This window comes from Westerdykella ornata, assembly GCF_010094085.1.
Source record: "Westerdykella ornata strain CBS 379.55 unplaced genomic scaffold EI97scaffold_2, whole genome shotgun sequence".
Classification (NCBI taxonomy): domain Eukaryota; kingdom Fungi; phylum Ascomycota; class Dothideomycetes; order Pleosporales; family Sporormiaceae; genus Westerdykella; species Westerdykella ornata.
The window spans coordinates 1,700,769-1,726,896 of NW_022986852.1; the positions used below are offsets into that span (position 1 = coordinate 1,700,769).

The following is a 26,128-nucleotide window of genomic DNA, read 5'->3' on the forward strand; positions in this document are numbered from 1 at the left end:
GTTTGTTCGTTCCGTAGACTTGAAGCTTGCATGAAGTGGCGTGTTTAGGTTGTTTTTTTCGCATCCATCGACAACGAATGCAATGCCTATCATATGCTTCTGGCATACATATTGGAGATTCATGATGTTTCTCAACCGTGTTGGAAATCCATCTATTTTGATGGCTAGCATTCGGACTTTGCGGCTCTCAGATTCCAGATCTCTTAGCACGTTACAGTCTTGAGAAGTAAAAAATTTCGATAACTTGCAATCGGTCGCCGCCTTTTGTGACATCACAATTCTCACAGAGTCTTTTCGGTCGGAAAACTGCCTTTTCGGTCGGAAAACATAGCAGGACTCGGCGACATTAAACCGTACATGCCCATGGCTTCTGAGCTGCCCTTTTTTGAAGCCAAGTGAGACACGACGACAACATCGACCCATGCGGTTGCCATATTTCCGTCTTTTCGGACCCGGACAGAAGAATTGATGGGATTTCCCGAACATCATTCTCGTCCCATAATATTTTTGGTGTGACTTGGACTTCCCGGAACGGACATGACCGCGAGGCGGAAACTTCTCAATTACTAGAGGATGCTTTCTCAACGACATATGGCTTGTACCCATTCATTCTTCTGGACCTTTTGTCTGCTGGTGGTGTGAAGAGAGCTGAGTCGACAATAGATGCACCTCCAGGAATGTTAGACATTGGACATAGAGTTGAATAGGTTTGTGTTTTCGTTCTTCAAAATCTCATAATATCTTTAAACAACAGAATTTAAAAAGTAAATCTGTTCTTTCTCGCAACACATGGGTGGACTAGGACATCGTTTAGACAAACACCCAAAGGGACGAAACCCCGTTTTCTAGTGCAGTTTTGAACAGATCTCATGACCTTGCCACAAACATCACATCGCTGTATACCAGTTTGAAAGCCTGCTTTCTGCATGAAGTTTTTGTCAAGGATCTTCAGTGTAGCATTCTACAGAACCTTCGGTGCGAGAGGGCGACTTAGTAGAAGCTTCAATTGGTTCCACTTGGCCATACGCGTTGTGTGTCTTCGTGTGTCTTCATGTGCCTTCGTGCGGGTGGGTTTAGCAGGTGGAGTGCCGGCTATGTATGTTCAAAGTTTCGGGATGACGAATGTTCATCGACTCCTTTATTCTGGCTTAGCATCTTTCCACACCGTGGTACACCAAGTCCCCGCATGTATTATATCCGGGAAACATCCGTGAATGCGATTGACTTTGCTCATGAGCGCGACATATCGGCTTTGGAATTGCAGGTGCGGACATCATCGCGGTCATCAAGGACTGAGTGTCAGGGACGTTTAGCAAGGGGTTGGAAAGCTCTCGGCTCCCAGCCCATCTGTCTCCAAGTCCCATTTTTGGGTTTCAGGTCCAGTTTCCTCCAGTTCGGTGTTTCGGAAAGGAAAGTCAGGCGGAAGGAGGATATTTAATAGAGAGCTCGCCCCTTTGGACCTTCCGACAACAAAAGTGGAGACATATAGGAGCCATCTGTCGGTTTGGTTGCAGAGTGGAGTGTCTCAGCACATGAGCAGTCCCGCCATTGGCTTGTTGTTTCGAAACAGATAGAACCCAACGGCATGTAAAGGCGTTCGAGTACTTTCGGGTCTCAAAATGGCACCAGTTATGCAATCTTTCCATTCTCAATTTTTTCAATAAGGATATCAGGAAAACAACATTTTGACCATTTTCTGAATGTGGAAAATCGTTTCGAACACGTTGATTATGGCATGCATCCGCCCATTGTGAGTTCGAATGTTGACATGTTGTTTCGGCTACCGAAGTCGGCGGGAAGGCCAACGAGTATCCAGTTCAAGGCACCGTAAGGAGAAGGTATGTGCGCCTGTTGACCATTATCTGGATACATAGTGGCTTCTCATCAAGGAGACATGGAAGATCCGCCAAGGAGGAACAGTTGCTTTCTGCAGTTGTTGGGACAGGAATCTCGCATGTTTCACCGTAGGTACATCGAGCGAAGCGTGCTTTATAAATGACGTGGGTTGTGACCGAAGGCGGACATAGTTAGCAATACGCTACTCCTTTATAGATCACACTGAGACCCGACGTGAATATGCCATTTTGGTCTGTCTTTCTGGATGTAAGCGCATCGAGTGGCTTCGGGTTGCTTGGTATCCAGGTTTCAAATGTCTCTTTACCTTCACATGAAACACATGTGTTCTGGTTCGGGTTTGGATCAGAGCGACTGATTTGAAAACACATAGAGACTGCAAATGTTTTTGTAGAGCGTATGGCAGTGTCTTCCCCTACTCAAGACTCGCAGAAAGGTCATGCCTCTGCGCTTGAACTTATACAGTTGCGCCATTGCGTCAGTCTATTGCTGTAGATCTTGCAGTGGCCCGGGGCTCCATTGGATTCGGACTGCCCCAGTTCAGTTGTGGCTTTGTGGCTCCGTTTTGCAAATCCACATGAGAACCAATCAATCATGACTCGTTGAAGGATGTCTTCTTATCTGAAAGCACTGTAAGCTCGTTCCCGATTCTTTTTGAACCCATTATGCTGTAACATTGGAGTACATGCCATTATATTGCCGTTTTCTGCAGAGGTGTGTTGCATGTTGTGATTACAGACAAATTTCGAAGACCCATATTTGAAGACCAGGCTTTGGGGCACATTCCATTAGGGTTTTGTTGATTTTGGTAACGGGGAAGCATAAACCCAAGGGAACGACCTTGCCGTCCGCCTCTGTCAGAGAGGTCCACATGAGAGAAGAATTTAGGCTGTGAACGACGACGCACTCTGAGTTTGATCTGACAATTTGTCATCGTCTCGTGGGATCTTATTTGAATCTTCGGCATTGGGTGTGTTCCATAGTCGCAATTGGAAAACCATGACGGGTCCCACGGGTCCAAACCAATGTTGGCCAATCGCAGCGACAACGATCATTTGGTGCCTGCGCCGTCTATCTGGCCTTGGACGGGTACTTTATGGACAATACGGTTTTCCACTTTCGAATGGCATATTCGGCAGGTTGAATTATTCTAAATTCGAAAAATCATGCGCGTAGTTGGGCTTGGTTTAGTTGCCATCCAAAAAATGGACACGTGCTCTCATGTCGTAGGGCCAGACGATTTTCGAGCGACGCTCCCAGTTCCTAGCACCAAGGATACTCTTCGTTTGGCCGTCGGAGACAAACATCCTAAAGAGACTCCGAATTTGAGGAACAAGTCAGAACCCATGAAACAGCGTTTGTGGGTATTTCGAAATGCCGAAAGGGGCAAGATTACTCCTGGTCCATGCAACCGCGCAACGCTTCTCACGAGCGTATAGACTCCGACCGTCGGTAAAGCCATGTACTTGGTACCAATTCTTTTTGAAGGGCGGAAAGAGTTGGCAAACTGGCTGCAAAATTTTGCAATTTCTGGATTTCTAGTACATGGTAATCCTAATCCACGACATCACGACATTTCCAGACGGGGAGGACATTTTGAAACGCACAGGCGGGAGAGCATGAATGGTTAAGTCAGATCATTAGAACGAGGGAAAAGAAAGGAACGGTGAGAGCCAAAGAAGTCAGCCTGGGAGGGCTTTTATAGTTGGCGCTGTCACGGGATCAGTGTCGTTTTGACGATGTACGAGTATTTACATGTCGTATCAAAGTGCAAGGAACGCATTGAAAGTTGCGGATCTTTATGCCTCATGTGATGAAATTTGCTTGACGGTTCCTGAAGACATGTATAGTCTTTCCAAAAGGTTTGCTTGAGCTTCATATGTATGTATGCAAATTCCAAATGTCATATTCCCCAGAAGCTCCCGGCCAGTGGGAATGGCTCACCGGAGATTCCAGAGGCATAGCTTTCTATTTCCCCCAAAATATTCGGGTGAAATTATAGATCGCGTCCCTGTCATTTAAATTGTTGACTGCCTGCCTGACGCTATCTACAAGTTCACCGTGAGGGTTAAACCTGCGTCAATGATGATCGGAGCCCCATTGATGTAAGTTCCGGCGGGACTGCACAGAGCCACGACGTTCTCTCCGATCTCCTCTGGCTCCGCAACTCTACCGATTGGCACTGCGCGCTTGATGAACTCGATGATCTGGGGGATTTTCTGGAGTTCTGTGTGGTGCATAGGTGTGTTGACCCAACCGGGGCAGATAGCGTTGACACGGATTCCCTTGGAAGCAACGTCCATTGCTAAGATGATGGATTAGAGCAGTTCGCAGGGGTTTATGGTAGGTAAAGGTATTGCAATCTTACCAAGAGATTTGGTCATGCCAATCGCGGCATGCTTCGACGTGATGTACGCTACCTTCCCCGGCTGCGCAGCGAAGGAAAGCACAGAAGTGACATTGACTATGACTCCACGACCAAGACCCCGAATAGTTCCATTCCTCTTGGTGAACGTACGCGGCTCTTGCTTCTCCATGACCTTGATGACGGCTCGGGAAGTAATAAGTATACCCTTGGTGTTCACTGCCATAACTCTGTCGTAGTCCTCCATGTCATTCTCCGGCACAGGGACATAGCGCTCAGTGTCGACCTAAATGTATTTGTTACTTATATGTTTGATACACTGATTCTTGGGACACTTACGCCGGCGCTGTTCACGAGATAGTCAATCCTCCCAAACTCCGTAACAACTCTGGCGATCACATCGTCGACGCTTTTCGGATCCGTCACATCCATATAATAAGCGGCGGTCTTGTAGTCGGAATTGGAGGCAAAGCTTTTGCTCTCCTCCGCATTGGCCTTCACTTTATCTTCTTGGATGTCCGTGAAGATTACGGCGGCCGCGCCAGCTTCAGCAAAGGCATTGGCAGCCGCCAGGCCAATACCACCGGCCGCCTAAAGGAATCGTCAATAAGGTTGATGCGCAAGTACATAACTGCAATGTTTGACTTACTCCTGTAACGACAGCGACACCGTCAGTCCTGAAGAACGACATTGTTGGTTGTGGAAAATTTGACGAGAGTACAGGTAAATGGAAACAACCCTTGGGAACTCAAGAAGCGACCCGATATTGAATTTATATGTTTAGCGACACAACTCTCGACTCAGGATTCCCAATTTGGCAAACGCTGGGCTGTACCTGCTTACCGCTTAGGCAAGGGTATTATGGTGTCGCACCAACTCGACTGCCCCTACAGCTCCGCCAATCCCCGGATACTTCGTGTACAGCTTCCGCGGACCCGTAGGCCATTCGCGCATAAAGCCTGAATCATTACATGGTGTGGCGTCTAGGCTGCATGCACAGTTTTGCGTGCAACCAACCGTGTGAATATAGTTAAAAGTGGGGTGGTTCCCAGGGATGTGTGATTGAACGCGCTAATCGTGTTTGGGGGATCCCGCGGCAATGATGAGGATGGCCGTGCTACTGCGGACACAGGTACTATGTACACAGTGGTTTTTGATAGAAACTGTTTGGTCTAAATTCTATTCTTTTTCTCATGCTTGGTAATGACTCCTTATAGGATCAGGCTAACAGGTTGCTCCATTTGAGGTTGTCCATGCTCAACTTGTAAGATTTTCGGCAGGTCCACGCACCGTCATGAAAGGAGTGAGGAGATAATGAGCTTCGTAAACTTACTGTGCGCGGTATGCTTGGGTGTACTTGTACTTATTGCACACTGTCAGTACGATAGCGGTATGCTTCGCCCTATGCCTTGTGATCTAGCCATCTTTGCCGTGGCTCAAATATTTATCAAAAGCAGTCTGAGTGAAAGTGAAGTTTTTCTAATAGTGATTTTTATCTCCGTGGGTAGCTTCCTTCATCTGCGCTACATCCGCCCACTAACTCTGTCGAGAACCAGTCTCTGCTCCAGACCCTCACAGAGCCAGTGAAAGCAAACAACCAACGCGCAATCTCGGTCCCGAAATTTTTGACCTGCCCACAAACAGTACGTCGTCAACGACAATTTCTGTCTGTGCAAACACTGCTCACTCTTTTCTTTACCCACAAATCCACACAACAACGCCATAGCTTCACTACCCTCCTCTCCCTCTCTCCTATCCCACCAACATGCGCCACCTTCCAGATCCCCGCTGCTACTGGCTCTGCCCCCTCACCCTCTGCTCCCCAAAGGACTCCATCATCAAAGAGCCAAACTCCGCAACTGCACCTCCCACCCGCACCCTCGCCCCCGTCTCGCATGACTCTAACACCGCATCTCCAATCTTCACCCCCGAAGACTCTGCCGAACCAGACTCCATCCCCGCCAGCGCCGTCTCAACACCCGACAGTGCAAGCGACGCAGATACCGAAGTATTGGAGCCAGCAGCACGACGGAGTCGATCCAAGAGTCGGTGTGAGCTTGACGGCACAGGGAACAAAGACAACGTCGCTAACGTGCATGAAGCCACCAACTCGCACAGCGAAGCTTTTCCTTCTAGTTGGTTTACCAACGGGGGCAATTCTCAGGACGCAGATGCCGCCTTTGTCTCTCCTCCCAGCGGCGCAACTATCCCTTCTAGTCCTCCAGATGACGGCAGTGGCATCACTCCGCGTCAGACGGCACCCTCTACGCCGGCAAAACAAGAAAGAGAAGAGCCGTTTGTGCCGGATTGGACCCTCGTCGCCGACATCCTGACCCAGCACGGCTTCGACGCCACGCCTTTCCGCTGGGCAGCTGTACGACAGGCATCCGCCCATGAGGGCAATGAGCAGGAGCGCGAAACCAGACGGAGAGTAAACGGGTACGCGGGTCCCTGGCAAGATGTGTACAAACACGTCTACGGTCCACCAGCACCTACACACATCCTCCGTAGCAACGGGATTCCCCGCCGCGGGAAGGGTGGTCTGGGAGAAGACGGGGATGAGGGTGTGATTCTGGAGCGTGTGACTAACGGTAAAGACTCAACTCCTTCAAGCGCAAACAAAACTGCAAAAACTTCGCACCCATTTCAATCCCCGTCCTCAGCGGAGTCGTGGCCATGGAGCTGGTTCCACCCACCAAATCCTAGCCACAACAACGACAAAACTTCAGATCGACCTAGTGCCCAAAATAAAGCACAACATGCCGGCTCTCTACTCTCACAGAAATCGCATCCCAAGGTGAAAGACTCCAAACCAACATCCATGAAATCCAGTACCACCAGCCTCGGGACCCTCCCTCTCAAATCCACCGGCTCCTTCGCACCCGCACCCGCATCCGGCCTCCTCCTTGCTTTACCAGTTCCAGACCACAATCGCACCCTCCCATCTCCACCCCACACCGTCTCAATCCCGCGCCTGGGCAGGGGAAACACCATCCCGCCTCCTCCTGGGTTTGACAGGGTGGAGATTCGGCCGCAAGTGGGTGGTTGGTATAGCATTGGGGAAAGCGGGGCGGGGCCTCGGAGGGAGAAGAGGACGGGGAGGTTGAGGAGAGTGGTGCAGGACCGTGAGGAGGAGGAGGAGGAGGAGGAGGGAGAGGGGAAAATTGTGGAGATGGGGGTAGGGTATATGGGGTCCGATACGGAGGAGGAAGAGGCGGTTGTTGGGAAACATGGGCGGATTTCTGAGTATCACGGCAAGGGAGATGGCGGCTCAGAGGGCGAGAAAACTGCTGTGGAAAGGGAACTTGGAGAGTGCTTGGGAGCAGAGACGGAAGTCAACGAGCATGATGCGAACGCAATGACCGCGAAGCAAGAGCACTCCAATGACGCCGAAAACTCTAACAACCAAGTCCAACAGGAGAACGCAGACGACGAGAAAGAGAATTCGGCAAGGGAGGACGACGACAGGGACAGCGTGATCTACGCCGACGCCGATTCAAACACGGACACTGACAGTTTGTACTCCCCGTATTGAATGGATTGAATTTGAGTGCCATATGCTGACCTGCAGTTGTCGGGGTTCTACTGCGCACGTATTGAGGGAAGGGGTTGCAGACAGGTACACGGTAGGAGGGAACTCAAAAACGGATGAATGTCGCCGGCGGTCAGCACCCTATGTAGAGGTGCATAAAGCGTACTTCCGCGCTGTGAGCGCCTAAACTTCTTGTAACCTAGAAGGGAGGGTGTATATTACGCTTTCCATGGAACGTTCATGGCCGTGCAGTTGTTCATTATCTTCGCCCGTCGAGTTTGTCAGACCTAACTACCTACCTTATGCCCAACCAGTAACTATACCCTTCCCACAACCTCTACACTCAACACCCTTAAACAACTCTATCAACATCTTTAGTCCATCCCAAATCCTCATATCACCATCACACTCCCTTTACCCAACCCCTCCCCATCCCCGATCTCCGCGCACGCACACCTACTTCCTCCTCCACCCCAACATCCCCTTAGGCTTCAACACCCTCCTCGCCGGCGCCGCACTCCGCGCCTCGGCAAAAACCTGCTGCAAATCCGCCTCCGTACCCCGACTCTGTCCCGAGCTCTGAAACCCAAACCCTATACCTGGATTCATTCCCGCTCCGCTAGCTGTAAAGGCATTGTTCTGAACCGCATTGATGCTGGCGCCGATGCTCGTAGAGGTATTGGAACCGATGGACATGGGAGAGCCAAGGGCGCCGTCGCCGTTGCTGCTATTTGAGTTTGCTGGTGCGTATGGGGTCGTAGCAGGTGTGCCGAAAAGAGTACTACCAGTGCCAAACGTCGGAACGGCGCCGAAAGAAGAAGAAAAAGTGGTACCGGAGAACGAAGGCATGGCAGTGTGTGCGTCAAAGAAGGAGATACGGCCGGAGTGGGAGAATAAAGCACCAGAGGAAGGGTTTGACGTGCTTGTATCGAAATGGCCGCTTGTGTTTTTCTTCGCCTGGTCAAACGTGTTTGAGGGAATTCCCGGTGGCAAAGAGGCAGGATGGAACTTTCCAGTAACCTGGCTGGATGCTGGTCCAAATAACGTCCCTGTGCTAGTCCCCTGCTTCGTCGTACCGAAAGTTTTCGTTTGGTTCTGGTTAGGTTTTGGATCCAGCGGTGTGCCACACCCAAAGCCGACATTGCTACCGTTTGTCCCAGCACCAGAGAAGAAATCTGAGCCGTCAGTAAGATATCTTATCCTTTTTTCAATTTGCCCAACACCCGCAGCCAGCACGCACCTTGACTCAGCTCACCCCATCCGTTGCCTCCTCTCAATCCGCCCTGTCCCAGGCCGACACCTAGAGTTTTGCCACAGCGACTGTGAAAACCTGGCTCCCTAAACGGCGTCTTAAGCAGTACCTCGTCATCATCTTCAGCTTCGTCATCATCCGAGGTGATATTCTTGGCAGGCACGTTTTTCTCGTCAAAGAAAGAGGAGGCAGAATATCCGCTGGTAGCACGGCTGAGGTCCAGTGAAGGTCGAGGGGTGTGCAGAGCAGGCTGCTGCTTCGACATTTGGATACTGTTCTTTGGCGCCGGAGCAGCAGACGTCTTGATACGGCCGACGCCATCCAGTGTGGACATTCTCTGGCTCGATAGCTGGCAAGGTAGAGCATCCTCCTTCCCAATCCCGAGCGTCTCCTCCACCTCAGCACCAGTCCCAACCGTCGTTGGTTCCCGCCCCTCCATCTCCCACCCCATCTCCACCCCACACCTCCTCTCCCTCTCATCAACCACATCCCGCAAACACGGCTCTTCAAACCCCTGCTCATCGCACCTCAAATACTCCTCCACCCGCCTATCCAACTTCCCCATCCTCCGCAACCCCACAATCTGCCACGCCATGGCTTCCACGTACAACTTGGAAAACGGCGGCACATACGCACTTCGTTCCTCCCCCTCACGCACAGAATACGCACCCCGAAACGTCTCCCATATCCACGACACGGTTTCGCTGGAAAGTTCCATGTGGCAGAGCAGGACCCAGAGCCGGTCTTGCAGGATGCGGGCTTCGTTTTGCAGGCCGAGGCGGACGAGGACGACGTGAGTTTGGATGTACGATATTGGGTGCTCGGCGACCTTGAGGGAAAAACCTTGTTCGGAGTCGGGCCTCACAGCGGCTTGTATGGCATCGTACACGATGTCGTCGTTGATGGCGCAGTGAGGGCCAGCGGGTGGCAAGAGGACGTCGCCGGTGGAAGGGTCAATGTAGTTCTGAAGAGCAGGCAGACGGTGCAGGAGTTCGGAACGGGAGTGATGCTGCAGAATCAAGGTGCCGCGCGGACCGTCGGCGCTTTCGGTGTATATGCGGATTGAGCTGGGCGCGTCGGACGTGGAGACGTGGACCTGATTGCGGCGGTTCCATGTGGAAGCCGTTGTATTGGACCCCTCAATGTTGAACATTGGAAGGATGGATATGCGTTCTCTCAGCTTGTTACGAAATGGAGTGTGGTATGTGTTGACCAACGCTTGCTCGTGCGTGAGCCTGTACAGGCCTGTTTTCTACACAGCCAGCCCGCCTCGTTACAGTGTTGTTTACACCAGTCGCGACCGAGGCGAAGGTAAGTGCCTACGCGCGTCTTGCAAGAGCCAACGCGATTGGGAAGCTTCAGACCAACGCCAACTCACGTGATATCTTCTGTTGACAGTGAAAGCCAGAGCGTCCCGTTTGTCGTTGCATGGAGCGCGACAGTGTTGCCTTGCAAATCGAAACAGACACCTCGTTCTTCCACGAGGTTTGCTCCTCGCCATTCCCCAACCTGAGTCATACATTGGCAACTCTTACTCCTCCTGCTCCACACAGCTAGCAGAGACGATGTCGTTCATGATAGACTTCCCTTGGCGCCCATTGCCAGCGGATGCCCATCAGCCACCGTACGCCCTCTTCGCCATCGGTGGCCAGCCGATTCCCGCTAAGGACTTTCCGGCTCGAATCCCCTTGGGCTTGTTTCTACACTTCGCCCCTATCGCTGAACAGTGGCTGATCGACGTGCCTTCGAGGCTTCCAGTGCCGGAGAAGAAGCTCATCCTTCACAAGCGCTACGTCGGTATCGACATCCCTGGATTCGTTCCCAAGGCTGGTTTGCAAATCATTGTGCGACGTATGGTGCAGTTGTCCGGCCGCGTGTTGAGCAGCGAAGATTTCGAGACCTCTCCCTCGATCCTGGATTCTCTGAGGGTTGTCGTGACATGGCGGAAGCTGCAGCTCCCGGCGAAAGGACTGGAAGGCACCGAGATGCATCTGCACAGCCGCCTGTCGATGGGTCGGCCGGTGAAACTGGACGAAGTCAAGGCTGTGTGGGATGTCTATCCGCCGCCGTCCACGTTCATGAAAGAAGCGCTCCTGAACTTCATTCATGCCTATGTCAACCGGGACTATTCTGCTGAGACTGTCACCGCGATACGGACCTGGATCCAAACGGTACCGGACCTCAAGGCCTTTTTTGCTCAGATGGAAGGAGAGTATAAGACTAGGGTCCAACTAGAAGATCCTACCGTCCACCTGCCTGTCGAGACTACACCAGGTCCAGCAACCAACGTCGAGCCCTCCAAGACGGCGGAGATTGTGGAGAGTGGGTAAGTGACACTATCCTTGGCGAGCTTCTCAATGCTGACGGCGAGTTAGTGGGATTAGGCGCGCGACACCTGGACAGCGAAGGGATTCGCTCAAGGGAAATCTTGCCGGTATGAAGCCGCGCCTGCGTCGCATGAAGTCCGATCCGCCTCTTCGTTCTATCCACGACGAGGACGACGACTCGCGTACGAATCAGTCAGGACCAACCGGACGTCCACGCTCGGCCGAAATCCACACTCGTCCCTACTCACTCAGCAGGGCGTTTTCTTTCATTGCACCAATGGAAGACACCGAAGAACCACCCTCGAACGCTCTTGCAAGGTATGAGAGGAAAAGTCATGAATGTGCCAGCAGACGAGATAATCATCGAGTGTAGTTTGACAAAGGGACAACATTCAACAAGCGGTGGAGGGTTCTTGTGGTCGACATTGAAGTCCATTTCCTGTGGACAAGTTAACAGGGAGTAGCTCTGGTCATGGGGAAGAAATCATTCAAACTGACCCAGGCACTTCCTGAAATCAGGGAGCAAAACTGCCAGTTACTTTGGGTTTGGGGAAGAGATCAGTTTCTGTGACAGGTCAGCAAGAGACGCTCCAAATCATCCGCGCATAATGGATACGGTGCTGCTCGATCGCGCTCTGATATCATCCATCAGAGCCATTGGTTACTGTAAAATTCAAGGACCGGTACCAGTTGATATGGGAAATAATACAATCATTCATCATAAGGAGGGTATAGAAAGTACATGCTGTGCAGACTTATGTATATGCTGCGTAACCCCAGTTGCATTTCATGCGTCAAATATGATCATCCATTTGGCGCTCGGTGGCGCTCAGCGATCTGTGATGAGGGAGACGGAGCGAAAGATGCGTCCTTCTCCCGAGTGAGTATGGATGACGAATTCGATTTTTTATCGGAAGGGTGCCTTGTATTCCATCAGCACACCCTTGGAGTGGAAAATTATTGGCCCTCATTCTTTGAACGAGAGAGCAGTTCCTTGACACGTTGCCTGATGGATCGCCGCTCTGTATTGTCATACATAGGCTTATGCTCTTCATGGGGATCGTGCTCATTCTCATAGTCCACGTGGACGTATGCGCGCTCGACGTCGGCAAGTCCTGAGAGAGTCTGTGAGCGATGCCGACCATATCACGTAGCTATGATAACGCATACCTTCAAGTTTCCGCTGGAGAGTCTGGCTGACGTCGTGAGTTACCTTGAGAGGGGCGTCCTCGTCCATGACAATGTCGACTTCGACATAGTACCGTTGGCCTGCGTGATATGCCCGGCACTGAGGTGGTCAGTGATGGCCAAGCCGTGAGCTGGGGGATGCAACGCTTACGGTATCAACCTTGCGGATGCGAGTGTCATGTGTCACAACCAGATAGATGAGCTTGGAGATGAACTCCTTTGGAGCACTCTTGCCCACCAGGAGCCACACGTGCTCGAAAGCATTCGAGGCCCACGAGACCAGGATCAAAAGGCCGATGAGAATGGCACCAATAGGATCCGCATACCACTTGACACGACTTCCAAGAATAGACATCATTAGGCCAAAAGCGTTGACGGCGATGTCGTTTCGGTGGTCAATGAAGAAGACATGGACTGAGGGATACCGGCGATACAGGAAACAATAGATGCACAGGCTGCCCTTGGAGAAGACTGACTAGTGTTAGACAGTATAGCACAGTGGAAAAGGTTAACATACTGGCAACGGAAACGAAGATGATTGGAATCAGATGGAGGTCCTCTGAATGAGTCTCGCCTGCGCCCAGAGCTCGTCCAGATTCGATCTGAGGATGCATCAGCGACTGTCGCACTTGGATGCACGAGCGGAACCTACGATGAGCTGAATGGCCACTGTGGTCATCAAACAGCAGAACATGATGATACCGATTGTTTCGATACGCGTCCGCCCCACCGGGTACTTGTAAATGCTTGGCCTGGACGCCATGCGGGAGGTGACGAGCATGACGACGGAGGAGACAAGGTCCATGAAGGCATCTGCAGCCGTCGCGAACAGCGACAGAGATCCTGTACTGATGGCGGCATACAGCTGGATGACGAACAGGCAAAAGTTGACAGCAAATGAAGCGTTTACAGCAAAGCGGACCTTGGGACCGTTTTCTTGGAGGTCAAGGGCAGCCAGACGCTCCTCGTCCCCGCTTTGCAGGAATTGGTCGATAAGTGCGTTCTGTCTCGTGTAGAACTTCTTCATGTGCTTCTCTTTGGCTTTTGGGTGGTCTAGCTTCATCTGCTTCCGCGTGACGTTTGATCGCCGATGGCGGCCCAGATCCAATGGGTCTTCGTGAGAGAGGCTTCGGACCTCTACAGTGAGGTCCTTGGCATCTACACTGGCAGCATTCTCGCTTGACGGCTGGACACTGATTGCATTTGTTTGTTGATCCTGGAAGGGGACAGCGGAAGGGTTTGACAAGTCCTCGGGCGACGCAGCATCATCGCCGTTGACTGGTCGAGATGTTTGAGCGGCAGCTTGGCCATTGGGTGGAGTGGGAGCTAAGCATTTGTCAGAGAGAGGTCAAGATCTTGGAGACGGATTCTGATACTTACACTGATGAGTATCGGAAGACATGTTCTCCGGACTTGGCTATTGGCGAGGAGTTATGGGCAGATGTGAAGGGTGAATGCCTGGATGGGAAGAAAGAGGCCGGGACTTCTGGGACGGGACGGTAATAAACAGCGCTGGGAGGCGAAAAAATCCCACCGCACTAGCACGCCGGCAAAAGGCGTGCTGCAGCTCACGACTCTTGTCTCCATGGTGGGAATGCACTGTGATGTGCTGTGATGTGCCGTGAATGGGTGGGGGAATGAGGTGAGTGAAACGGAGAGGCCGGGATGGTGCGGTGCCAAGTCCGCTCCTCCCGCTCCTCCCTCGTCTCCACTTACCTAGGTACCCCGCCGCCTGTCTACCAGAGCTTAGAGTAGCTTAGCTTGGTCGCGTGAAGCTCCCGCCAAGGCTCCAAATTCAACGTCGCTCGACTCTCCCAACCTCGTCTCCTCCCCTCTCCTCCTCACTCCTCGTCTGTGTCACCTTGTCGCAGCTCTCCCCTTTGGAACACCCGCACGTCCCCAACTGTGTCCCTCTCCAGCTTCATCCGATCCTCAGCCAAGCCTCCTTCCTCCATGCTTGTCGCTGCAAATCGCTTCGGATCTGGCCCGTCCGACTCGGCGACTCTGCTTGTTCACAGATCTGCCTTGCCCATTGGCCAGGAACATTTACAAATCCCACATCTCCCGCAGCTACTGCAGCAGGGCATTCCATCGAAAACATCTATTGCAACGATGGCATAGCGCCAAGAGATGTGTTTGGCTTTACCGTAGCTCCACCGCTTCAATACCGTTGATGAGCCGCAACAGCCCCTTGTTGTGCACCCGCTTGTTAACCCCCTCTGTCCTAAATCGAGTCGAAACATTCCTATCTCGGCAATAGGTTTTGGCACCATGCCCACCTTTGCTCTTGGTCTCGGATCTCCAGCGAGGTTGAGCGGCCCTTAAGCTTGACCTGGACCGTTTGAGCGCCCGCGTCCGCCCACCCCTTCTCGCCCCGGAGGCTGAAGCATGGATCTCTGTTGATTCTTTGCTGTGATTGCTTCCTCCGCTTCGCCTTTTCGGATAGCGTCGATCAGTCAGAATAGTGCCAGTCCACTCCACATCATGGAACCCTTAATAAAGTAGTGGCCAGCCCAAGACTTGGTCCCACCGTTACTCATCTCGTACCTTCACTTCGTTACTCTCTGGGAGAGCCTCTTTGTGTGCTTTTCCATTTCTTTTTCCCTTTCCTTTCTTTCTCTTCTTGTTTTCGTCGCTGGCGACGGAGCTCACTGTTGCGTCGTGGGTGGGTTGCTAGAGTAGGTCTGCGAAGCACGGAATCATGGCAGACGCAATGGAGAAGCCGCAGTGTGGCAGTGCGGCTGAGGAGGGAGAGTACGATCTTCCTCTACATGTTGCCGCAGTCTGTCAGTATCTCCAATGCCGAGCAGCCGCCTTTGCCTCTCTAACACATCCCAGTCATCGTCTTCGCGGCGAGTATTGCAGGATGTGGGTTTCCCGTGGTGGCCAAGAAAATCAAGTCTCTGCATATTCCCCCCAAGGTCTTTTTCTTCTGTAAACACTTCGGTACTGGTGTCCTGATTGCGACGGCCTTTGTTCATGTACGATTGCATCACGATCAGAAGCGAACAAAGCTGACCAGAGCAGCTTCTGCCCGTCGCTTTTCAGTCGCTCAACGACCCATGCCTGCCCGAGCTGTTCACCGACAAGTATCCCGCCATGCCCGGTGTCATCATGATGGCCGCCCTGTTCCTTCTCTTTCTGATTGAGATGTGGCTCAACGCAAAGACTGGAGGGCACAGCCATGGCAGTGCGACCGGTAACGAATTCGGCGCTGATAGAGCGGCTCCTGGTATTCAGAACGCGTTCAACAACCCGTTGAAGCGCACCGACAGCTACGACTCCCAGATTACCATGGCCGAGAAGAGGGGCTGGGTCGATGCATCGCAAGTATCTCGCCCTCTCGTCAAGCCTCCGTCTAACACCACCAGTTACCCGGCTGAGAATTTCCCGTTCCCCAAGGAAAAGGGTGAACTCGAGCCCAAGTCCGAAATGCCTCCTTGGTTCATTGTCTTCTACGAACAGTACATCCGCCAGCGTGACGACATGCTCAACATGATCCGGAGCGCCATGCCGCCAATCCCCGCCTATGGCCAACAGCAAGCCCACCAGGACAAGTCGGTCGAGCAAAAATCGTACTTTGACGACGACGTCGAGCTGCAGGTCGATCCTATGGTGCTCAAAAAGCAGTCGATGCAGATTACGCTGATCGAAGGTGGTATCCTCTTCCACTCCGTCTTCGTCGGCATGACCATCTCCATCACCAATGAGGGCTTCATCACCCTTCTCGTCGCCATTATCTTCCACCAGGCTTTTGAGGGTCTCGGTCTCGGGTCTCGCATCGCCGCCGTTCCATACCCCAAGGGAAGCTGGAAGCCGTGGATCCTTGTAACTGCTTTCGGAACCACGTGCCCGATCGGTACGTCCTCTCATGCACCATCGTTCACAAAGCGGTGCGGACTAACAGATGCACAGGTCAAGCCATCGGTCTCGCCACCCGCGGCGCCTACGACCCCAATAGTGCCTTCGGTCTCATCATGGTCGGCACCATGAACGCCATATCCTCCGGCTTGCTGCTGTACGCCGCACTCGTCGATCTGCTCGCTGAAGACTTTTTGTCCGAGGAGGCGCAGCATAGCATGACTACCAGGGACAAGACCAAGGCCTTCTGCTACTTGCTTATGGGAGCTGCGGGTATGTCCATCGTGGGCGCCTTCGCTTGAATGATGTCTATACAGCCGATACGTATTTCCCAATGCAATGCAGCTCGTCAATATGCCGTAGGAAATACTCTCTTCAAGGCCCTGGCTACTGCTTCCCCCCCTCACGCGCTCACGTAACGCCTCCGCGCATCCTTTTTCTTGTACTTGTACGCACGGGTTCTGATGTTGGTTGGTGTCCGGGGAGTTCTGGATCGGCATGTAGGACAGGATGGTGGGTTTCGTGGGTTAACGTAACGTAACGTAACATAAAACATAGAATTCGTTATAAAAAGGGGGCAACTAGTCTTTCCTTTAATGGTTGATCGCTCGCTGGGGGAGGTTAGGGTTAATGCCATGTATTCAGTTGCCTATCAGATGATATGTCACAGCTATGGAATATGCTTTGGGTATGCTATGGGATGGTTATTGGGAAGGTATGGGTATGTAGGATTTATGGAGGCGAAACCTTCTGCTAGGAGTTGGGTTGCAGCAATACGGTGTGCTTCGCATTTAGCTGGTGCGGGGTCGTTTATACCTCTGTATGCATGCCAATGAGGGTTGAGACTACCTAGTAGTGTAGTAGAATTGCGACTGTATAGGGCACGCACATCACACGGGGTGGTTAAACCCCATCTGATCCAACTTCGCCGCTGCAGAAACCAGGAATTCATCTCTTAAACGCCTATCCCTCTCCCGTCTCCCTACACAAGTTGACTAGCTATTCTCTATTTGATTTGTCGTCTATTCCATCCCATCCCCTAAACGCACGATTTTACAATTCCCGAACCTAGTCCCGGAGTTAAATACTTTTCAAAAGTCCCCGTCCTCCCATCGAAGCTAGGTATGGAACCTGAGAACCTAGGTGTGGAAAGGTAGGATTCGTGGTAATGCATAGACAGCTTGCTCGTTTTTTGAGATGTTGAAACTGGCTTGGCTTGGGCGGGTATGTGTGAAACATGGGGGGTGGAACGGGTTTGAGATGGTGAGATGGGGCTGCATCGGGGGAAGCTATGGGGAGGGGAGGGTGTGATGAGGAGTACGCGGGTGGGGTAGATGGGAGCACGGTGAATTGATCGGTATAGTACGCTGAAAAATTCATCGTGGCACATCAGTGGTTGTGAAGGGTGTCTTATGCTGATGTGGTTTCGCATCTTAGGCAGAATGTAATCGTGGGCATTTCTATTGTCTTTGAAGAGTTCGTGGGTGCCTAGGGTGTTTGGAAGCGCTCTCTTTGCGCAGGGGAGGAAGTCTATGTATATGTTAGTGTTATCATGTTGAGATGTATCGGTGGAGTGATTGTTCGCTCATTAACTTCGTTCTGAAGTCTTATGGTTGCTTTGATACATTGTGAGGGAGTATATACTGTTTCTGGGCGCTTCATCATGGTGAGAGTAGCTAAGCCGGTGACATGGGAAACAGTGATTATATTCGCCGTCACCGGCTGAGGAGACTTCCAGCTGACCCGTCAGCAGCTCAGGCGTTGTTCATCCGTGAAGAAGGACACGCCATAATGCCTCTCAGATAACCTGTGTGTTCAATCTAGTACAGTCATTAAAGGATTTCTCCTGCCAGTGATTAGGAGAAACAATTTCACGGCCCATGTCAGCAAGGCTGATAAACATGGGGAAGAAGATGGACGTAAGCAAGTACGCTTGATTGCTTAAGGTCAAAGCATACAATGAAGGCTATGCTACTTCCATGAAAACAATTGGATGTCGAATACAGGGCTGAAATGAGGCAACCAAAGAAGAAAGTTCCGCTCTCAATGCCTAGCCCGCGCCAAACGCCCAGCAATGCCCTCTCCTCCACATTACCATCGCATCAACATCCTACTGCATTTCCCGCCGTCCCTAACCCCCACACCCCATCACACCAACGAGGCATCTAAACCAAATTCCCCCTCGCCTCCTGCTCCCTCTCAATCGCCTCGAACAAACTCCTAAAATTCCCCGCCCCAAACCCCTCAAAATTCTCCCTCTGGATAATCTCCACAAACACCGTCGGTCGATCCATCAAATGCTTCGTAAACAATTGCAACAAATACCCACCCGCATCGAAATCGATCAAGATATCCAACTCCTTGAGCGTCTCAAAGTCCTCTTTGAGTTGCATCCCTTGCTGTTTTAGGCGCAATTTCATGGCGTCGTAGTACGTCGAGGGGACCTTGATGAACTCGACGCCCCGCGCTTTGAGCGCCCGGATCGCGGAAATGATGTCCGTGGTGCGAAGCGCGATGTGCTGCACCCCGGGGCCGCTGTTGAAGGTGATGTATTCGGAGATTTGCGAGGTTTTTTTGCCGAGGGCGGGTTCGTTGATGGGCATTTTTACGATGGCGTTGGGGGAGGACATGACGATGGATTTGAGGGCCGAGTATTCGCTGTTTTGCGTTTAGCTGTGTTGGTGACCGAAAATGTATGACATGTGGAATTAGGGTACGTACGTGCAAATGTCCTTATCGTCCACGCTCCAGAATCGGTGGAACCCTAGTACGCGCTCGTAGTACTCGCACGCTCCCTCCATTTCGTCCCAGTCCTGGTTTCCCACGCAGTGATCGATGGCCTCGAGGTGCACCTCGGGCAGGAACCTGGACACGGGGTCCGCGGTCTTTTCTTCCCTGTAGCCGGGGAGGAAAGCGCCCGTGTAGTCCAGCCGCTGGATAAGCGTGTGCGTGGTATCTCCATACGTCTGGATAGTCGCTAGCCGCACGGAGCCATGCTCGTCGGACAGTGTGTAAGGAGCGCGGATCGAGATGCCGCCAGCGGCGATGGCGGAGGTGTAAATTGCATCGACGTTGTCGACTTCGAACGCAACATCTATCATCGCCGTCAGCTTATAATGTCCTCCAGGTAGATAGATAAGATGTAGTGAGCCAGTAACCCCATACCCTTAACAGCATCACCATGGTTCTCCTGATGGGCATGAATCTCCCTCAACAACCCGGCCTCTTCCTCGACAAACTCCTCTACAGCCTGCAAACTCCTCAACGGGCTCGTGAGCACGAACGTCACGCCGCCGTTGCGCACAACGTGCGAGGCAATCGCCCGAGAGCCTGTTTCTAGCCCCTTGTATGCGATGCGCTCGAAGCCCATGCGCGAGACGTAGAAGGCGGCCGCTTGCTTCGCGTTGCCGACGTACCAGTGTACATGGTGGTATCCGCGGTAGGAGGAGAGGTCGGAGGAGTTTTGTGGGAGGGAGGTTTGTTGTTGGGGGGAGCCGGGTGGGGAGAGGGCGATTGGCGCCATGGTGGATGTTTATGTCGATTACAAAAGGAGTGTGAAACTCAGAAGGAGATATTGAAATAGAGTATAATTATATGCCTCGTAGAAATCAATTTCCTGGAGTCCAGGTCCTCGTCGTAAATGCAGAAGTTCTTATCACTGTAGCCAGGGCCTCCACTGCCCAATATTTAACTCCTCCTTCCCACAACCCCAGCCCGCAGACTAACCTCCCACACCGACAAATCCGTCCCTTGCTATTCAGCGTCATAACCATCATCCTGCTAAGCCGAAGTGGTGAGCTCCTGGAAAAGCCGGGCGGATAGGCAAGAGCGAGTCACGTGACCTCGGCTCAACAGCCTTCAAATGCCGGTGCCAGCCGTGTTACACTCGGAGACCTGCAATGGGTTCGGAGAGGTATTCTCGGATGGCTGAGGTGATGTAGAAGGCATTGTATTAAGTCCCCGTCGTTTTGGATTCGTATATCCCAGATCCACCTGCATTTCAAGATCTCCTCAGCATCCGCGGTTTCGTGATCAAATATCTCCAAGATACCACAATCCCGCCAGCTTCCACCATCAACCGCACGCCATCCCAGCATCCCCTTATCACCAGTACACACATATCCACAATCCGCAAAACCGTACTGTACAAAACGCGGAGCAACTACATTATCCCTCCAAACGTCCAAATCCTCCAAAATGGCCATCCCCCACCCAACCCCCCCAGTCTCCCTAACCCCAAACGACGCACGCATCCTCACCGCCCTCTTCGACCCCGAAACCCTCCCCTCCAACATCTCCACCTCCAAATCCCCTTCCACCATCGACCCTTCTCTCCCCGCACATCCCAGCATCCCGTCGGAGAGACTCAATGCCCTTGAGGCGCGGCAGAATGAGCTCGTCAAGCGGACGGCAAACGCATCCGGAGAAGAGGCAGAAAAAATCCTGGAGGAAGTGGAGTACGAGTTACACGCCATCATCAAAGAGGAGGCGGAGTATCCGAGCGCATATCTAAACCGCGCGATGCTGCGCAGAATGAGGCTGGAAAACGCGATGAACTGCAGCACACCCACATCCCCATCCGAAACAGCATCCGAAAAGGCATCCCCTCCAACACAGTCAATCTTCACATACCACCCGGAATCCCATATCGAACCCATCTTCGCCGACCTCAGCAAAGCAATCACGCTCTCCACCCCCTCCCCATCCACCTCTCCAGCGTCAACATACCAAGCGCGCATCCTGCGAACCGCACATTCGCACCGCGCATACCTGTACCTCAAAGCTTCCGAGAGCGGGAACGGGAAACTGTTTAAAGGGAGAAGCAAAACCGACCTTGAAGAGCTGGCATCTAGGGATTTCAGTCAAGCGGCGAAGTACGGGGATGAGGTAGCAAGGGAGATGAGCGTGCGGACGAATCCGTACGCGAAGATGTGTGGGGCGATTGTGAGGAATGCGCTGAGGGAAGAGCGGGGGGAGGTATGATTTTGGTGTAAGACGAAATTTCAGAAGGCGACGGCGACCTCGAGAGAGCCGGGGAGAGGGTTGAACCAGCGGATCGGTGGAGGGAGGGTAGAACGAGCGTGTCTGAAGATTATGGTTAGGTGCCAGTGAGAGGATTAAGATATCCGATTCGTAATCCATATTAGGGAATTATCATCGCTGCATACTTCACACCCACAGCATTCTTTGGTATCTCCGAGTAACTGATGCAAATGCGATTCATCGCCTGAGGGCGGAAACGGAGAAAAGACATTGAGGCATTGCATTTGAAAGAAACATGAACCTGTTTTAATCATCAATATCATGAATCCATTCCAAAATGCTTTTCCACAGTTTCGAAGAATATTTCGCTCTCACCAAACATTGAGGTATCGTCTCGCAAACTCGCTTCTCATAATCCACCACATGCACCTCATCATCTTCGTAATTCGTCGCTTATAAGTCCTCCATGGTGCAAATCCCAGGCACACGCTAACTCCAAAAAAAGAGATTGGTCGTCGTCGAACAAGAATCCGCTTTTGCTCAACTACCCCCCATAGGCGGCATATTCCACAAAAAGTCTAGATTGAGCGTCGCATCATCGAACCCCTGAAAAGTCTGCTGATTACTATCCAGGCCAAACGGCGCCATGGAGGGATCAAACGGCAGCGCCAACCAGTCATCATCGGGCATGAGGCCCGAGACGTCTTCCGCCAGAGCTGCAATCCCCGAGGATCCGGCATTGTGGTTGTTGAGGAACTCTATACCTGTGGAGGCGCCCTTGTCTAGGGCCACACCACGTGATGGAAGGCGCGGTGGGCGAGAAGAAACGACGAAGCTGGCTCGGAGACGGGAGACGTGCGTGTCGAGGAGAGTGGAGTAGCGGGATGCGAGGTGCATGTCATCCAAGGTGCTGGAGCGCATGGCATGGATTGCGCGGTCGAGGATGTCGAGCGCGGTTTGGAGTTTGGCGTTGCGGACGCCGAGACTGAGACTCTTAATTAGGTAGATAGAGGAGGTAGTAATTCGCAGGAAAATGCGGACGGGGGAGTAGCGGAGCGCGCCCGAATCGGCGAGCTGAGTGGTCTTCTGGAGGATCTGGCAGCATCCGTCGACGACTTCTTGGATGAATTCGTAGTCGCGAGGTTCAATCGTCATGGAAAGGATGTCTTCTTGGGGACCGTCGGGATCGGATTCGGCTAGTGTGCGCTCGACGACGGCTTGCATGCCAAGTGAATTTGTATAGCTGCGAACGTAGTGATATTCGATCATGAGCATATCGTGAAGTCCCACTTCGAGTTCTGCCGTGTGATTAGATGACCATTCATCCGACTTGACTAAAGTACTCACTGCACGGGTCAAGATATTTCTTTCTCCAGGCTGTAAGCAGAGGTTGAAAGTGCTCAAGGAGCCCAATATAACGCCCTGTTCTGAGTAGATTGCGAGTAAAAGATGCTGAAGGATACACTGTGTCAGAAACCGATCTTGCCAGCTTGGTCAATTCGACCCAAGCACTCATGAATGCCTGCCACTGCTCGACGGCTCCGGTGCGCGAGTCGATCGGTATCTTCTCCATTAGAGCGTGATTGAGACTCTGAGGAATCATGGAAGTGCATCCTAACCGCCAAGACAGCTGTTCGATAAAGACGAAAAGAAGCTTCCGTGCCCTAATACGGCGCAACACCAGCCACTCGGTGGTAAACTTGGGGTAGGATATCTGGTCCTTGTCGATATTACTGTTATCCTCGAACAGACCCAGCTCTTGGGCCAACGAGAGGGCGCAACCCATCAGCATCCAAGACATCCGATCGGAGCGCTTAGCAGGCTCGATGACATCCTCCAGCCAGCGGTTCGGAGTGGTGTCGCCTTCAAGAAGCTTGGCACCTTCAGTGGTATGGTTATTGGCACCGACCATCAACTCGCAGTCCCAACCATCGCTGGCGGTAGGGAAATGCAACGCCCGCGGGTGCCACTCGGAAAGCAGTAGCAGAGCCTCAATGGATCCAATGGTGCGTGTCTGCGCTTTTGACGGCTTCACCTGACCCAGCATAATCTTCATGATGAATCTCTGACACTGCTCCCAGAGCCTGTCATGGACGAAATAGCCACGGGAGGCACCGCCTACTCCTGGCAGGATATTATACCGTGAAGATACCATGAGGATAGTGACACAAAGAAATGGATCCAGTGCAATCAACGAATAATGGTTTGCGTGGTTGGCATAGAAGTCGGATAGTATAGGTGACAGGGGAGAGCAATTCTTGAAGAATAAATCGACATAGGTCACAGCCTCGCGAGCAGAAAACCAGCCCATCTGCACATAGCGGCAGGATGCCCAGATCTTCAGCGTCTCAGGCGACGGCTGAGACATTTGCACGGGCTGCGCCTTGAAGGTAAACGGCGAAGAGGGATTTGGGATGGATGGTCCAGATTGGGGTGTCTCATAGGGTAGAGAGGCAACAGTGCCTTGATCCTGCGGATCGGCCATATCTTGGTGGTGCGCAGCCTCGAAGAGCAAGTTGAGTGCATCCTTACCACTGGATACAACAGTCGTCATTACGGAGTTCTGAAGGGTAGCAGGTTGAGATGTTGATACGCGTCGCAGCTGACCCGGAGATAAGATGGAGTCCTGCTCTGACCTGTTCAAGCTCCGAGGCGTATCTGAAGGTGTAAAGGTATTCGTGGAGATGGAAACTCTGTGTACAGGACTTGGTTGCGCATTACCCTGCATCGAACCGGCTGCGTCACTCGACAGAGTCCTAGCATGGGGCGGTGGGACATCATTGGGAAGCGTATCTCCATTCTCTCGCTCTTCACCAGGCTTGCGTCTCTTGACCCAGGACCGCTCCGACCGGAAGACGCATTCTCGCATTTCTCTCCTGCACCTCTGGCATGGCGGCTTCAATTCTATCCCATCAGGCCCCGTACCCAGGATACACTTCGCCTTCCTCTGGCGACAATTGATACACGCTTTGTAAGCGCGCTTGAAGTCCTCGGGGTGGGTCCGCTTCCGGGAGGAAGAAGGGGCGGCGGCGGAAACATCCCCAGTCGCTGACGTCGGCTGGGAGGCCTCAGATGGTGGACCTGGTGCTGGTGGTGCCATGGTTACCAATTGCCATCTAGTTAGCAGTGATGGTCAGTGAGGAGGGATAAAGAAGGGAGTCAGCGGAGGAAAAACGCTGAAGGCAGGGGGTCAGAGCCGACGGCTTTCTCCAGTGCCGCGCCACCCAAGCCGAGCCGCTGCCGCCACCATCCGCTTTGGAGCCGCTGTAAACTGTTGGAGGAGAAAGCGGAGAGATCATTCAATGAGTCTCCCATGGGAAACTGGGAACCCATTGGAACCTTGGAAGTTCTGAATGACGGTGTGGCGTTGGTGGGAGAAGAACTCCGCTGGTAGCCGGTCCACGTGATTCCCCAGCCACGCCGGAAAAGTGGCGCGGTTTCCGCTAAGTGGCTGCGCACCACTCCGCTCAAAACGTCTCCGCCATTGAACTTTGCAAACTCACGCCTAGAAGGCTGTCAACATTCTAGTGACTGTGAGATACATGTAGAACATAAAGCACCTTCAGGATAGGAAGGGGAGGGAAACTACTCCCGTAGCTCTCTTCCTACTCTCCGTCACTCTCTTCACGATTCGCATTCCTTCCAACACTGACATCTGTTTCGATGACTTCTGTCGGAATCTCCATTCTTTTCACTAGATATTGCAGCAAGCAAGTTACAGCAACTTCCACGTCGATTTTCATTGACTCTTTCATTGTTTGGTGCTTGCTGTTTATTAAGGCAACAGTAACTTACATACATAGCTTCATCCAAATGTTGTCTATAAAAGGAGTCTCAACAGACCCCAGAAGAACAGTCAGCAATCTGTGAAGCACGGCATCCTAGATCAACTCATTTATACATCGCAACAATTACCAGACGTAGGACATGCACCGCTATAACCTCAGGAAACCAAGAGCGCGATCCAGCACAACCGTTACCCGGGAGTCCAGCGTAACTGCCCCGAGTGAAGAACACGATGATAGCGTCACTGCTCAGAATGAGGAACACAGCAACAGCGTCTCTCTCGACAACTCGGACGAAAGCGATGCCAGAAGCCATCAAGAACAAGAAGACGAAGATAACGACAGTGACAGCCCTGAAACCGAGGAGGAAGCCCCCTCAGACTCTGCATCCTCATCATCCTCATCCCCTTCATCCCCCTCATGCCCCTCATCCCCCTCATCCCCCAGCACCATAGTATCCGCCATCTCCGAACCCATAACCCACAACCGCATTGGGGTCCCTCACATCATCGTTGAAATCGATGCCTGGAAAGTAGATCTCAGGGTCCTCAAGCAGGGCGACTGCGTAAAACTGGATGCGAACGTCCGCTTGGAAGGCGTAGAAGGGGGCTGTGGGGTCTCTGGGATGGGGAGGCGTGGAGTGGTGCTCTGGACTGCCGTAGAGTCACCGGCGAGTTGTGGGGAGTGTGATGCGGGACGAGGTTGTGAGGTGGGTGCTAGATGCGGTTGATCGGATCATATGGACGCCAACGAGTGAGACGGAGAGCCATGGGAAGGGGCGGGGAACGGAGGAATGGTGGGCTGATAGGGTGGAGGTTGAGACCGAGTTTAGCGGGAGGCCGAGGTGGGTGTCGTTGCTTAAAGACGGGCGTGAGAAGGGGTATTGGGAAAAAGATAGGAGTGGCGGGGGTGGGGATGCGGATGGTGAGGACGAAGCGATGGATATGGATGGCAATGAAAATTGACGCTGATGGGGTGAAG

General features: G+C 52.4%; 10 protein-coding genes across 10 annotated transcripts; 5 read left to right on the plus strand and 5 right to left on the minus strand.

Moving 5' to 3' along the window:
* Positions 1-3,661: 3,661 nt before the first annotated feature.
* EI97DRAFT_430206 (oxidoreductase) lies at positions 3,662-5,103 on the minus strand. The gene is made up of 4 exons (XM_033797623.1): positions 4,869-5,103; positions 4,559-4,810; positions 4,223-4,505; positions 3,662-4,159 (listed from the first exon to the last, which is right to left on the minus strand). Exons 1-4 carry the CDS (start codon positions 4,908-4,910, stop codon positions 3,903-3,905), a joined length of 834 nt encoding a protein of 277 aa, XP_033658036.1. The 5' UTR covers positions 4,911-5,103; the 3' UTR covers positions 3,662-3,902.
* Positions 5,104-5,984: 881 nt separating this feature from the next.
* On the plus strand, positions 5,985-7,754 carry EI97DRAFT_455389 (uncharacterized protein; the record flags this gene model as incomplete). The annotated part of the gene is made up of 1 exon (XM_033800639.1): positions 5,985-7,754. The coding sequence occupies one exon, from the start codon at positions 5,985-5,987 to the stop codon at positions 7,752-7,754; it is 1,770 nt and encodes a 589-aa protein (XP_033658037.1).
* A 441-nt stretch (positions 7,755-8,195) lies between these two features.
* EI97DRAFT_430208 (uncharacterized protein) lies at positions 8,196-9,442 on the minus strand (the record flags this gene model as incomplete). The annotated part of the gene is made up of 2 exons (XM_033797624.1): positions 8,196-8,926; positions 8,992-9,442. The coding sequence occupies 2 exons, from the start codon at positions 9,440-9,442 to the stop codon at positions 8,208-8,210; spliced, it is 1,170 nt and encodes a 389-aa protein (XP_033658038.1). The 3' UTR covers positions 8,196-8,207.
* A 1,126-nt stretch (positions 9,443-10,568) lies between these two features.
* On the plus strand, positions 10,569-11,843 carry EI97DRAFT_455391 (uncharacterized protein; the record flags this gene model as incomplete). Its single annotated transcript, XM_033800640.1, has 3 exons — positions 10,569-11,329; positions 11,379-11,648; positions 11,795-11,843. 3 exons carry the CDS (start codon positions 10,569-10,571, stop codon positions 11,841-11,843), a joined length of 1,080 nt encoding a protein of 359 aa, XP_033658039.1.
* Positions 11,844-12,017: 174 nt separating this feature from the next.
* On the minus strand, positions 12,018-14,157 carry EI97DRAFT_411823 (uncharacterized protein). The gene is made up of 6 exons (XM_033796747.1): positions 13,899-14,157; positions 13,171-13,844; positions 13,036-13,120; positions 12,670-12,989; positions 12,501-12,618; positions 12,018-12,445 (listed from the first exon to the last, which is right to left on the minus strand). The coding sequence occupies exons 1-6, from the start codon at positions 13,918-13,920 to the stop codon at positions 12,288-12,290; spliced, it is 1,377 nt and encodes a 458-aa protein (XP_033658040.1). The 5' UTR covers positions 13,921-14,157; the 3' UTR covers positions 12,018-12,287.
* A 1,062-nt stretch (positions 14,158-15,219) lies between these two features.
* EI97DRAFT_447986 (Zinc/iron permease) lies at positions 15,220-16,681 on the plus strand (the record flags this gene model as incomplete). The annotated part of the gene is made up of 5 exons (XM_033800135.1): positions 15,220-15,304; positions 15,357-15,499; positions 15,546-15,844; positions 15,890-16,377; positions 16,434-16,681. The coding sequence occupies 5 exons, from the start codon at positions 15,220-15,222 to the stop codon at positions 16,679-16,681; spliced, it is 1,263 nt and encodes a 420-aa protein (XP_033658041.1).
* A 1,613-nt stretch (positions 16,682-18,294) lies between these two features.
* On the minus strand, positions 18,295-20,050 carry EI97DRAFT_464440 (4-hydroxyphenylpyruvate dioxygenase). The gene is made up of 3 exons (XM_033801420.1): positions 19,545-20,050; positions 19,101-19,473; positions 18,295-19,037 (listed from the first exon to the last, which is right to left on the minus strand). Exons 1-3 carry the CDS (start codon positions 19,900-19,902, stop codon positions 18,545-18,547), a joined length of 1,224 nt encoding a protein of 407 aa, XP_033658042.1. The 5' UTR covers positions 19,903-20,050; the 3' UTR covers positions 18,295-18,544.
* A 59-nt stretch (positions 20,051-20,109) lies between these two features.
* EI97DRAFT_430213 (uncharacterized protein) lies at positions 20,110-21,649 on the plus strand. Its single transcript, XM_033797625.1, has one exon. It carries the CDS (start codon positions 20,577-20,579, stop codon positions 21,360-21,362), a length of 786 nt encoding a protein of 261 aa, XP_033658043.1. The 5' UTR covers positions 20,110-20,576; the 3' UTR covers positions 21,363-21,649.
* A 253-nt stretch (positions 21,650-21,902) lies between these two features.
* Positions 21,903-24,462, minus strand: EI97DRAFT_369592 (uncharacterized protein; the record flags this gene model as incomplete). Its single annotated transcript, XM_033795196.1, has 2 exons — positions 21,903-22,660; positions 22,710-24,462. The coding sequence occupies 2 exons, from the start codon at positions 24,460-24,462 to the stop codon at positions 21,903-21,905; spliced, it is 2,511 nt and encodes an 836-aa protein (XP_033658044.1).
* Positions 24,463-25,289: 827 nt separating this feature from the next.
* On the plus strand, positions 25,290-26,112 carry EI97DRAFT_455397 (uncharacterized protein; the record flags this gene model as incomplete). The annotated part of the gene is made up of 2 exons (XM_033800641.1): positions 25,290-25,745; positions 25,810-26,112. The coding sequence occupies 2 exons, from the start codon at positions 25,290-25,292 to the stop codon at positions 26,110-26,112; spliced, it is 759 nt and encodes a 252-aa protein (XP_033658045.1).
* Between the last annotated feature and the right edge of the window lie 16 nt (positions 26,113-26,128).

What these genes read in the sequence shown, in the direction of transcription:
- EI97DRAFT_411823 (XM_033796747.1), bottom strand. Translation starts at nt 13,920, where the DNA reads ATGTCTTCCGATACTCATCAGT. An exon ending in CATCTTCGTTTCCGTTGCCA is followed by an intron (nt 12,990 to 13,035) that starts GTATGTTAACCT and finishes AACACTAGTCAG; the next exon opens with TCTTCTCCAAGGGCAGCCTG. An exon ending in TCTCCAGCGGAAACTTGAAG is followed by an intron (nt 12,446 to 12,500) that starts GTATGCGTTATC and finishes AGACTCTCTCAG; the next exon opens with GACTTGCCGACGTCGAGCGC.
- EI97DRAFT_464440 (XM_033801420.1), bottom strand. Translation starts at nt 19,902, where the DNA reads ATGGCGCCAATCGCCCTCTCCCCACCCGGCTCCCCCCAACAACAAACC. An exon ending in CCATGGTGATGCTGTTAAGG is followed by an intron (nt 19,474 to 19,544) that starts GTATGGGGTTAC and finishes CGGCGATGATAG; the next exon opens with ATGTTGCGTTCGAAGTCGAC. An exon ending in GACGATAAGGACATTTGCAC is followed by an intron (nt 19,038 to 19,100) that starts GTACGTACCCTA and finishes AACGCAAAACAG; the next exon opens with CGAATACTCGGCCCTCAAAT.
- EI97DRAFT_430213 (XM_033797625.1), top strand. Translation starts at nt 20,577, where the DNA reads ATGGCCATCCCCCACCCAACCCCCCCAGTCTCCCTAACCCCAAACGAC.
- EI97DRAFT_430206 (XM_033797623.1), bottom strand. Translation starts at nt 4,910, where the DNA reads ATGTCGTTCTTCAGGACTGACGGTGTCGCTGTCGTTACAGGA. An exon ending in GTGTCGCTGTCGTTACAGGA is followed by an intron (nt 4,811 to 4,868) that starts GTAAGTCAAACA and finishes CGATTCCTTTAG; the next exon opens with GCGGCCGGTGGTATTGGCCT. An exon ending in ATCTCGTGAACAGCGCCGGC is followed by an intron (nt 4,506 to 4,558) that starts GTAAGTGTCCCA and finishes AAATACATTTAG; the next exon opens with GTCGACACTGAGCGCTATGT.